General features: G+C 38.1%; 2 protein-coding genes across 12 annotated transcripts in view; one reads left to right on the top strand and one right to left on the bottom strand.

Moving 5' to 3' along the window:
- The window catches only part of LOC111574469 (ankyrin repeat and BTB/POZ domain-containing protein 2-like), a 30,235-nt gene extending 21,065 nt beyond the window's left edge, over positions 1-9,170 (top strand). The window contains exons 11-18 of the mRNA XM_035952370.2: positions 20-279; positions 1,640-1,818; positions 2,876-2,981; positions 3,064-3,166; positions 3,690-3,762; positions 3,844-3,912; positions 5,146-5,259; positions 6,195-9,170. Of these exons, the coding sequence (XP_035808263.2) occupies positions 20-279; positions 1,640-1,818; positions 2,876-2,981; positions 3,064-3,166; positions 3,690-3,762; positions 3,844-3,912; positions 5,146-5,259; positions 6,195-6,440 (1,150 nt within the window). The 3' untranslated portion in view covers positions 6,441-9,170. The remainder of the gene's footprint in view (positions 1-19; positions 280-1,639; positions 1,819-2,875; positions 2,982-3,063; positions 3,167-3,689; positions 3,763-3,843; positions 3,913-5,145; positions 5,260-6,194) is intronic.
- LOC111574458 (serine/threonine-protein kinase BRSK2-like) overlaps positions 8,715-12,318 on the bottom strand; it is a 185,916-nt gene continuing 182,312 nt past the window's right edge. For 10 of the 11 annotated variants that reach the window (XM_055009505.1, XM_055009519.1, XM_055009514.1 and 7 more), the window contains one exon: positions 8,715-11,921. In XM_055009505.1, the coding sequence (XP_054865480.1) occupies positions 11,698-11,921 (224 nt within the window). In that variant the 3' untranslated portion in view covers positions 8,715-11,697. The remainder of the gene's footprint in view (positions 11,922-12,318) is intronic. The other variant, XM_055009525.1, reaches the window with a different exon arrangement.

Here is a 12,318-nt window from a genome sequence, read left to right as displayed (position 1 = left end):
GTTACCTTTCCATCTGCAGAAACATCCTCAGGAGGCTGCTGCTGCAACCACAGCACAGGAAGGAGGACATCCTCTCTCTGGAGGAGATCCTGGCTGAAGGAGTGGAGGAGGAGGAGGAGGATGAAGAGGAGGTGAAGTCTCCAACACACCATCCAGCTCCAAACTCCCCCAGCGTTGTTCCCAGACTGTGCAAAGCCAGGATGAAGGCCCTGCAGCAGGCCTCCTACTACAGCGCTGAACACGGCTACCTGGATGTAACCATGGAGCTCAGAGAGATCGGTGAGCACAAACTGACCCCCGATAAGTATGTGGAGCTTAGTTGGTATTAAATCTGAACAAATGTTTGATAAATACACACACCACAGTGGCCTTAAAGTAAATTTGTGGACTTTGTTTTCTACTTTTGATAGATACATGTGAGTTTGAAGCTCCTACCTGCACTGTGATTTATTACCGAGCTTCGAGAGAAATTACACATCAACATCAGACATGGACGCGTCACAGAGTTTTCTTAAAACACAGTAAAATTAGTGATTATTTTGCATCCTTCCACCTCTTATCTTAACTTAAAGTTACTTACTGGTAATAGTGAAGATGCAGAAACTTTCCTCATGTTTTTAATTGGTTCAAAAGTGAGATCAGAGATGAGGAACGTCTGTGGTGGACAGGGTAGCGCTATTCTAACCCTTTGAATGCGATAAACATAGTTAGTATTCTACTTCTTCAAATTTCTAAGTATATCAGCGTCATGGTTCTGATGAGATACCAAGTTCCAGACAAATCTCTAAGACACAATTATGAAAAGATACTGCCAGCATTATGACATTGTGACATACAAGTACAAACATAATTTCATAAAATGTAGTTTTCAATTTCCTCTATTATTCAGGCTAATTTAAAAGTATATATAATAATAATATAAATAAGTTTTATATCAGACCTCTAGCCTAGACTGTTCTGGAAAATAACATGTTTAAAAGTGTAAAACAAAATTCAAGACAGTTATCTTTAAGTTCAAAACATTGTGTTATGTTGTAACAGCTTTAACCTACAGTATGTAAATAATCATTGGTTTCTGTTGGTCGTTGTTGATTGAAGATATAAAATGTGGATTAATACTCTTGTTATGATTGATGCACAGATGTGTAAATAATCATTAGTATGTATTTAGTGGAGAGAAGTGATGCTTAGAGGATTAATAAACAGTTAAAGTTGGCAAATTGAGCTCAGGATTCTCACACCGACAAAAAATAACAACTGGAGCTGCATTTCGCTCATGTGTAGGAGGGTATGTCCTGTTGTTTTTAAGCACTGGGATAAACACAAGATGAAGAAAATCTTGTTTTCCAACAATGTTCTAAATTAAGACAAATACCAGAAGATGCATTTAAAAACTGTAACGTTGCATGATTTTTAAAGTTATATTGCATCTTCACACTGAAAATGTCGAATGTCAGCTGAAATCTTGCTTCTGTCTTCAATATAAAAATGTTAGTGTCACTGATCAACAAAGGCAGCTTTATTTCGCTCCTGCTCTTTAACACCAGAAACACTACAGCATGAGTCTCTGTTTCAAACTGCACCCATATATTCTAACACGCCAACATATTCCTTTGTTTTGCCTCGCTGCTGCATCCAGGTGTTCCCTGGAGGCTCCACATCTGGCTGGAGTCTCTCCGCAGAGCCCGGCAGCTGTGCAGGGACGAAGTCATCGTCTTCCTCCTCACAGAGTTTCCATCCATCCGGTCGGAGGACTACAGCCCCGAGCTGCTCTCCTCAGGGATCCCACTGATGTTCAGCATGTTGGAGACCAGCAAGGTACGGAGCTCTGTCTCCATCAGTCGTTTTTTAACTTTTATTAGCTCATGTAAGGTTTGGAGTTAAACTGTTCATTATAAACATGGTAACCACTTAATTCTGGTTAAAGTACTGTTTGCTGAAATGTCATTGTTGTAGGCATTGAATGTTTTTAACTCAGAATACCCACAGAAAACCAAAAGTGTTTCAGGTCTTTTGTATGACTGTTAAACTGGGGGCAGACTTAAGCTTAACTATTAATTAATTAGTTATCAGTTTGTAATTCAATTGCAAACAATTTTGACAATAAATTGAGCAATTTGAGTAATTTAAGGGAAAAGAAGTTTAAATTCTCTGATTCCAGCTTCTTAAATTTGAGTAGTTAATTCTCAATGTTTATACAAGATTTTTCATAATTTTTTGACATTTTATAGACCAAACAATTAATTGATTATTAAATAATCTGCAAATTTTTTGACAAATAAAATAAGAGTTGGTTGCAGGCCTATTCAGAACCTCTCTCATATGTTGTAACACTGGAAAAGACGTTCAAAATAGTTTTTTGCTTTAGGTAGTAGTCAGATCTTGCTTTCTACTCGTCATACAGAGCTTTGTGATGGTGATTCAAAGCGTATTTTTAAACAATCTCTCCTTTTTCTCACTCATTTTGGTCTGAAAATAAACAACAGACTAATTAATGCAGCAAAAACTTTTTTATGGACATTATCTATCTAAAAATGTATTTTTTCAACAGTTGTTTTGACAGACCTCTAAATGAATGTATTTAGCTTGCACCCAGAAAGAAGTCGGTTGGCTGCTGCAGTAGAAGTGTAGAAAAACGAAACTTCTTTTTTTAAATTTACTCCAAAGAAATTGATTAGTTTTTTTGCAGCTGCAGGGCGATTAAAAACGAGAGACTATATGAAAGACAGTTAAAGGAAATTGAGAAATGGAGCTTGAGTAAATGTTCTTACTCTGTGTTACATCCACATGAGAACAGACCACTCAGGGTTCTTGTCATGTTTGTAAACCGTCAGAGCTCAGTGTTCTGATGATCCACGTCGTTCTTCTTCTGCAGGATTACGTGGTGACGAAGCGTCTGGCGTCTGTCTTCTCTCACTGCTTCGGTTCTTCTCCAGTTCCTCCCGTCCAGCCGATGGACGTCACTCTGTCCACACAGCTGGGTAACGATGCGCTGCTGCCTCGTTTTACATCTTCTGAACGTAACCAAGAACCCTAGAATGACACGTTTGTCTCTGTGCTCAGACATTCACTTTCTGAACAACGAGGAGATGTCTGACGTAACGTTCATGGTCGACGGGCGTCCATTCTTCGCTCATCGGGTTCTGCTGATGTCCGCCTCAGAAAGGTCTCGTACTTTAGCTGAAATGATCCACTTATTAGTTATTATCAAGATTATTATCAACCTTCAACTCCTAATGGGAGACTTTTTCAAAATGAGGTTGAGTTTTGTTGAGTTTAACCAGATTTCTTGCATAATTTGCCACATTCCACTGATATTTTATTGTGAAAAGCTTTGTAAACAGCATCTAAAAAATGGTTTTCAGTTTGGAAATACAACGTGGTTCTGCAGGATATGGCATCTAGTGACAGAAAAATGTGACTACGTCAAACTAATCCTGCAGCCTTTAACAGTAAGGAAAGGGTATTCAATTATCTTTGTTGGTCTTAAAAATGATTACATTTCAACACAAAGTATCTAGATGTGCTGATATGTCTATTTTAACTTCTTTTCATGTTAGACCGCCTAAAGTAAAAATAAATAAATAAATAAAAGTCTCATGAACTTTTAGTAGAAAGAGGCAGAAATGTAGAAAAACTAGAAACGGGTACTAACTACAGATGCTCTTATTTGTGTTTCGTCCCGACAGATTTCGCCGTCTGCTCGCCGACTCCCCCGACAAAATCATCCACATCAGTCACATGACCTACAGCACCTTCCAGGTAGAAAACTAACTCTCCTTCTGTCCTCTGGCTCAGTTGTGACTCTTCAGCTGATCATGAAAACTGTACGTTTCCCTGCAGATGATGATGAAGAGTCTCTACTGTGGAGGAACAGAAGGACTGATTGTGTCTCATTCTGAAGCCATGAAGGTAAAAATCTGTTACTGCTTCCCTCCTTTAGTCTGAAATTTAATGGATCAGCAAATCTCACTTTTTGCTTTAGTCCAGAGGTTTTGTTTAATTTCAAGTTTTAAATTTGGGACTTTCATTGCCTTTTAGGTTTCTTAATAAGAGATTAGTTGATAATCTTCAAAGATTTTACAAGTTTTGACCCAAAAAGTGACGTCCAACGAGGGTGTAGGTCGAAAGTAGTGAAGGCAACAAAAATGTAATACATTTCTAAAACTTTTTCTTTAATCTTGTCCTGAGATGTGGATTAATTATTCTGTTTTTTGTGTCTCTGTTTTTGGTTGTCTTTTGTGTTTAAAGGTTTGTTTTCACCTGCATATTATCATTGTGGGCATAAAAACTTCAGGCCACAGTTAAGTTAGTCATTATCAATGAATCTGCAGGTTTTATTCTTGATTAATGAATTGTCTTGCAAAAAATAGAAGGTAACATCTTTAAGTGTTTTGTGCTCCCCACATTTCTAAATATTTAGTTTACAGCCTTGTATGACAAAGTAATGTGACATATTTTGTCTTTTGAGGAAAATATGTTTTTTTTATTTTTTTTACTATTTTTGCTTTAAAAATGACGAACCCAGTCAATTACTAAAATATTTGATGATTATGTTTGTTTATTAATCAGTTGATGCACTTTTTTTATTGAGGATCTACAATAATCCAGATGTGGAAATGCCAACATTTTGAAAAATGTATCAAAAAATTGCAAAAAAGTTGGTCCTTTAGCCAACAGACCTGTTAAATAGATGATGAAATGTTTGACTGGAGATGAAAAATGATTAGATCTGAGTAGAGCGACAAGGAAAGTGAAAAATTCTTCACAGTAATCCATGAAAGTAACAGAAATATTTCCGTCATGTTTTCTGCTGTTTGAGCTCCTGATTTTTGTGTGTCAGTAGTGAATGCAAACAGGCATCAATTCATATTTCCTTGTTCACTGTGGTGGCTTAGTATCACTTAATAACATTTAGCATTAATAAATATGTTTTTGTTGCTTATAAACAACATATGGGAGAGCATAACACAAAAAGTTTTACAGAAGTGTTTTGTCTCGTATATAAAATATGTTTTAGAGGCTATTAAAGAAACTAAAGTCAATAAAGGATTTGCTATTGAGCCAAAAACCATTTAGTTGTGATTAATTTTCACCTGTGTGTAAACCAGAGTGTGATTTCAGTGTTTTGTGACTGTTTTGCAGCTGCTGCCAGTAGCTGCTTTCTTCCAGCTCCAAAGTTTGCAGAGAAGCTGTGAGATGACGCTGTCAAAAAGTCTGAGCCTGGACAACGTAGTCGACATCTATCAGACCGCCAAGGTACAAAACTCTAACCCAGGTGGTGAGAGGAAAGTCTTATGACGGGGACAGAGCTCTAAAGGAGCATTTAGAGATGATTTACAGATGGAGTTTGACTGGCTGTGAGTCTGGAGATGCTCAAAGAAACACTGAAAAGTCATTATTATTTTTTTAAAAAAAAAGAAAAACAAAAGCAGCAGTTCAGGGCAAAAATGTCAGAGTATGACAAAAAATAACTTTTTTAATCCACCCAGTATTTTCAAGTAAGTAATTTGTTGGAATGATGACGGGTCTATTCATTTTATTTAAATAGATGGAGGACTCTATTCATCTCTGGGGGGAAAACTGTGGTTCAGCAAATCTACATTTCCATTCAAAAGTTTGGGGTCACTTAGGAATGTTCTTATTTTTGAAAGAAAAGCAGTTTTTCAATGAAGATAACATTAAATGAATCAGAAATCCAGTCTAGGCATTGTTAATGTGGTAAATGACTATTCTAGCTGGAAACAGCAGATTTTTAATGGAATATCTCCATAGAGGTACAGAGGAACATTTCTAGCAACCATCACTGCTGTGTTCTAATGCTACATTGTGTTAGCTAATGGTGTTGAAAGGCTAATTAATGATTAGAAAACCTTTGTACAGTTATGTTAGCACATGGATAAAAGTGTGAGTTTTTATGGAAAACATGAAATTGTCTGGATGACCCCAAACTTTTGAACAGTAGTGTACATATGTCTTTCCAGAACAACTACTGCACTTGATAAAAAAATTGTGATAAGAATCAAAAACAAGCTGGAGGAGCTTCTGATCGGAGACATTCTGTTGTGTTGCGGCGTGTGCAGTGTTGTTCTTTATGTTATGTTCATTCTCCATATGTATACATTGTATATAGTCTGTAAATCACAATCATGTGCTGAATTTAACCAGACTTTTTCATGCGTTTGTCATCGTAGCACCATGGAGGAGCTGAACTCTGTAGGTTCTGTGAAGGATTCTTCCTCCAGAACATGGACCGGCTGCTGGACAGGGACGACTTCCACCGTCTGCTGCTGGGAGGCTTCAGTCAGGAGCTGCTCTGCCCAGCGACGGGCTCCCGGTCCGGGTCAGGACAGGACCAGGAGCCACCGGTCCTCCTGAGGGACCTGGAGGCGGCGCTGATCCACAGACTTTACAGCCTCCACTCAGCGTGTCGAGAGTAGAAACTCCTGCAGATGTGGACTGTCCACCACACTGGTATGTGTGTTTGGGAAGAGTAGCCATATGTACACTGTAGTTAGAGAACAGACTGAAGTATTACTGATCCTAACAAGTTGTTCCTCTTATTTATTAATCCTGACACAAGTGAAGACGAGGAGGAGATGATCCAAATCGCTGAGATTAGAATTCATCAGACGTTATGATGAAGTAATTTATCAATTAAGATCAGTATTCTGGTTACAGTTTTCCCCGTCTCTGTGAATTTGGCTTTTTGAACTGTTTTTGGACAACTTGAGTAACTTCACCTTCAGCTGTGATGGGGAAAAAGTAAATATGGCAGTTCATCTTTTTATGGTTTCACTTGTGTCAGGAGTAGAAACGAGCATTAAAATACTGTGATATTACCTCAGGCCACCTCTTTGGAAAAAAAACCTGCTTTAAGTATGAATGTTAGTCATGCGCTTGCTAAGACTGATGTTTTTGTACTTGCTAGCTGGGAAACTGCTAATATAGGAGCAAAAAGCTGGATCTGAAACCTCAGTATTTAAGTTGATCAAACTTTTCCCCTCACTGTCAGATTCACCAAGTGGATATTTTTAACCTTAATAGATGGGATGAAAACTGTAGCTAACAAATTTTATTAGCTGTAGGTAGCCAGCAAACATAATTAAGTAGTTTAAAACTGTTCTCGACTGACTTGTTTTTAAAAATTAGCCTGTAAATAGTTAAACACCTGCATGATATAAAAGTTATGATTGGCCATGTGGCCTTTTAGCGATTTATACCTACAAATTATTTAATGTATGGCAGCTTGAAAGTCTTTTGTTTTGAAATTGTAGTCACTGCTAACTAGCTAGCCTCTGCTGCAAAAAACTTAATCTGCCAGTGAGAGTCTTAACCTGACTTCCTGTTTACAAATCTCACTGCTCTTCACCGGTGGCCAATCATATGAATATTCGTGAGTTTTTCCAGACTTCCTGCCCAAAGACCGTCTGTTCCCTCCCACATGTCATGTTTCATCATCTGACTTTCCCAATGTAGACTTTGGCTAGAAGTTTTCTATTACCACAACATATTTCTCCTTCCTTTCTGCATGTAATCTGCATATTACTCCCTTTCACAACAACAATCGAACCACAACATGGATCTATACATCTAACATGTCTGGTCAAACAAACCATAAATCTGCTGCCCGAACCTGCAAAACACACATTTTACTTAAACAAAAGACACTAGCTAATAGCTGGAACACACAATAACAAGCTGGATCCAAAACTGACTTTGACACAGTGACACTGCTGAATTAGTATTATTATTTTTTTTTTCAAGTGTAAGGCCTGCAAAATAATATTATATAATAATAATAATAATAATAATAATAATAAAAATAAAAAAAAAAAAAAAAAATAATAATAATAATAATAATAATAATAATAATAATAATAATAATAATAATAATAATAACGCTTATTAGCTAATTGTAACTGCTGGACTCGTAAGTTATGCTAACTGTAAGTATTGCACTAGTTAGCCTGGTATGCTAACCTTTGTGTCATATGCTTTTGACACTGACTCAGTTTAGGTTTTGGAAATTAGGTGAGGAAATTAGTGTTTTTCTTACCAGAATTCCTACAAAAAAGCTGCAAAACATTTAAAAAAAGACTAGTGATTCATGGCCATCTATTTTGATAATTTATCCATCTGTTTGTCTGTCTTTCTTTTTTTTTTTTTTTTAAGGGACAAAAGTCAAAATTTCCTGATTGCAGTTTCTTGAACTTCTGGTTTCTTTCCTCCTCTGTAACAGTAAACTGATTATCTTTGGGTTGTGGACAAAACAGACATTTGTCATCTTGGAGTTTGGAAAACACTGATTCTTCACCATTTTCTGACATTTTTTAGACCAAACAACGAACCGATTATTTCGGAAAAATAATCGTTAGTTTCAGCCCTACTCTCAAACTAACAAAGAAGCTAAACATAGTTTGGTGAATCTGACACTTAAAAACAAGAATAAACACCTGTAAATACATTTTATATACTTTAACTGATATCTTTTTTTAATTAATTGTACAGTTTTGTAGAACTTTAGTTGCTACAGCAGCAGAAAATATGACTGGAAGATGTTTGCGAGGTGAATGTAAAACCTCTGCTGCTGCATGCGGATAATCAATCTGAATATGTAAAGTTTTTGTACATATTTTTGTGAATAAACATCCAAATGAGACAGAAACTTGGACCAGAAGTGTGCCTCAAACAGCGTCACACACAAAACGCTCCAAAGTCAACAGATTTATTTCCTTTAGCACTGAAGTTGTTCACAGTAACATCACAAGGGAATACATTGCCAGTGGTTATCCTGCTCAGTAGTAGCGCTCCGTGCTCCGAGTCCATTCTGTGTGCTCTGGATTCCCACAGTAGAAAAAGAGGAAAGCGAACAATGGAAGGTATTGCTTTTAATTTTTCTCTCTGATAACCCAACGCCCACCCAGCTGTTCTGAGTGAGCGAGCCGATCGCCAGCGAGCTCCCTCTTTGAGAGAATGAGTAAGGAGGATGCATTGCACGGTTACTGTGTGCGCACAGTAATCAAAAAAGGAGGAAGAGGGAAGAGGACGGCGAGGTGGATTAAAATTAATATAAAAAAAAAACTAAAAAAAGGCAAATTAAAGCAAATGCACATAAAGAACATAAATACATAAATAAGTGTGGAGAGAAAAAGGGAACAGGAGAACAATTCCAAAGACGACATGCAAAGAAAAGACGAATGCTGAACATGCAAACAACCGTACGAGGTCAAAGCTAAGAGTAGGAATCCCCTTGGTTTTTTAAATAAGCTTGTCAGTAAACTCGGCTTATTTACAGAATGAGTGTTTGGTGAGTTCTGAGTCTTCATACGCACAGGAGGGGAGGAAGGAGCCGACAATTATCAACAAAGGGTTCATTCCTCTCAAAGAGGCTAAAGTCTACATTCTTAAATTACGGTAAATCATTTCCCCAAACGTATATTACAAGGTTTGTGTCGTCGAAAAGCCGGGAAAAAAAGCAACAAACGCCCACGAGTGTGATCAAATAACTTAAACATGACAAAAATATCCTTAAATAATTTGACATTAAGAAACATTCTCTACATCTTTCATATAAATAATTGATAATAAATTAATAACCAAAAACAAAAATGACGAGTACAAAAATATACACAGCAGTTCAATATTGTCTGAAACCTGCAGATAATTCAAAGGAAGGAAAAGATAAAAACACGCTGACGCGGTGTTCGATCAACGAGGCCCGGTCACACCAGAGTTATTAACGGCTAACGTGCTAACTAGCCTGAGCGTGCTAGTGCTAAATACAAAACCGCTCTTATTTCCAGCTTGTTTCTCTTTTTGCTTGTTGCGTTTTTGTGCACATAATTACATGAAGATTTCCAAGTTGAGGCTTTTTGGTTGCAAATAACCAAGACTCAGTTAAAATAGTGCTGCGTGATACGATGTTTTACCATTACCGAAATTTGAAGTAAGGCAAATTTATTCATAAGCATCAAGCTAGACCTTTGTTTGATGCTTTACATTTTCCACAACTAATCTACAAGAGAAGTTTCAGTCGTATTGAAACATTTTAAAGGATGACAACCAAAAACAGGTAATTAGTTTCGATCATAAAGCTCTTATGAGTACAAAGCCAGACCTGAAAGCAAGTCCAAGGCAAAAAATGCCTTTGTTAGTGTTGCATCATATCGGAAAGGCCACAAACTACTTTTTCCAGCTTTTTATTGTTTTTTTTATCTTAGATTCAGATGCTCTGCCTTATAAAAATTTGTCCAATTGTTCTGGAAGAATCAATATATTCCAAAAAGTCATTAATTTCTGGTGAAAATTCCTGTATTTTTTTCGTATTGCAATATATATAGGAGGAAAACAAAATTTTGCAGTTTTTCCAGTATTTTGCAGCCCAACTGCCTTTCATCAGAGACACTCTTACAAAATCACCCCAATCATTCTAGAAAGATTCCTTCTTTCTAAATAGCTTTTCCAATCATCTGGTTAAAATTCCTGTATTTTTTTTTTCATATTACATTGTATATTGCAGATAAAGAAAATATCATAATGTCAGTTTTTTTCTAGTATCATGGAGCTCCACTTTAAAATATCGATGATCCAATAAAAGAGGTTAAACCGCCATTGAAAGACAAGCTGATTACTGCACCCAAAATCTGCACAAGTTTTCCATCACATCGACTGATTTCACCTTAAAATCGAGCCGTTTGAGCTGCTGGTGTGACCGCACCTGCACAGGAATACAAACCTAAAAAAATGAATAAAATTATGGCAACAACTCTAAAACAAAATGTCACAACTACACTTTTTGTACATACGGAACATTATTTAGTCTGTACAACAGAATAGATCATTCATTTAAATATAATATCACCAAACCCTCCCCCCCAAACTTTGTCATACTTTTATGGGCAACCCAGAGAAACGCCACAGCTCAGAAATCCTGCCGCTCACAAAGAAAAACACGACGATTAAAAAGAATTACAATCCAGCCAGCGTTTGTTTGTTTGTCCGTCTGTTTGTCTGCTTTCTTCCACCGCTCGAGTCATTACATCCCGCAAAAGAAGTTTTGTGTAGACGAGTGTTTGTGTGTTTTTGTTACTCTTATGTACATGTGGCAGAAATGGAAGAAAGACAAAGCGGGAGAGGGGATGTCTGTGTGTGTTTTAAGATCGACAAACATCACTGTCTTAAGGCTTCTTTTTTTTTCTTTTTACAACTCCTCCGAGATGCGTTTGGTCTGGTGAGGTGGACTCTTTACTGATGCGGCCAGACAGGGGGAGGGATGGGAGGGGAGGAAGGGGAAGGTGTCCTCTGTCTTTTTCTTCAGTTTCAGATTCTCTCGGCGGCGGCGGTGATGGCGGCGAGCCGTGAGTCTCCGAGAGCCGCCGAAGGTTAATAGTTATTATGGATGATCCCTGGTGGCAGAGACAAGTCAAGCCGTCACACATGTGAGGAGGACACAGACCCACCGAAACCCACAGAGAGGGACACAAGGTAGGGACGACAAAGCTACATCTGCTACTTATTGTAAAATACTGATCAGGTTTTTAAACTGAAAGAGCCATTCCCGGTATACAGTACAAAAGTTAGAGGCAAAAAGTAGATCTGTTTTCTGTTTTTCTCTCCTAACTAAAGGGCAAAAGTTAGCAGCGCTCCTCTGTTTAGTGACCTGATTACTGCTAGTCATGCACAGCTACCGCTCCTTTAAGGTTGTTCCTGTGTCCTGTTGCTGGAGGCCGTCTTTGTTTTGTCTTTGCCGGGGGGGCATTTAGAGTCATTGGGCGGGGGCTGGTTGGGCTTGCTGCTGGGGGCATGCTTGGTGGGGGAGCTAGGCGTGGCGGGGGCGCCGGGGGGGTGGGACGCTTGGAGGTTCTTCTCGTCTGAAAAAAGCTGTTTAATTACGTCAAAGAAGTTACTCAACGGGCTGCCTACACAGACGGGAAGAAAAGAAACAGAAGAGAGAGAAGAGAGAAGAGAGAGAACAAACAACAGATGAGCAATGGGGTTAACGTGAGGAGAGGAAGAGGAGGTGATGGAGGGATGAGGAGGAGTGGAGCTGGAGAAAAGGAGACTCTGGAAGGTGGAGGGACAGGAGGGGAAGGCACCACAACATTCAGGCTTCTTCCAAAACAAATATTATTATTATATTAGTATTTATATTCATGTGAAGGGCAGCTTCAGAGTCTCAGTTTCTCCTGCTGGATGGAGAGTCAACGGAGCGCTGGAAGACTTTTCAGATATAATTCAGGACCAGAAGTTTACAACAACAACAAAAAAAAGTCAGATTTAAGCAGTGTTTCCTTAACCCTTTAACACCCAAGGGTC

Source organism: Amphiprion ocellaris, chromosome 1 (genome assembly GCF_022539595.1).
Source record: "Amphiprion ocellaris isolate individual 3 ecotype Okinawa chromosome 1, ASM2253959v1, whole genome shotgun sequence".
NCBI classification, from domain to species: domain Eukaryota; kingdom Metazoa; phylum Chordata; class Actinopteri; family Pomacentridae; genus Amphiprion; species Amphiprion ocellaris.
Note: the sequence above shows the minus strand (reverse complement) of the source record. Positions and strands in the feature narration are given on the sequence as shown.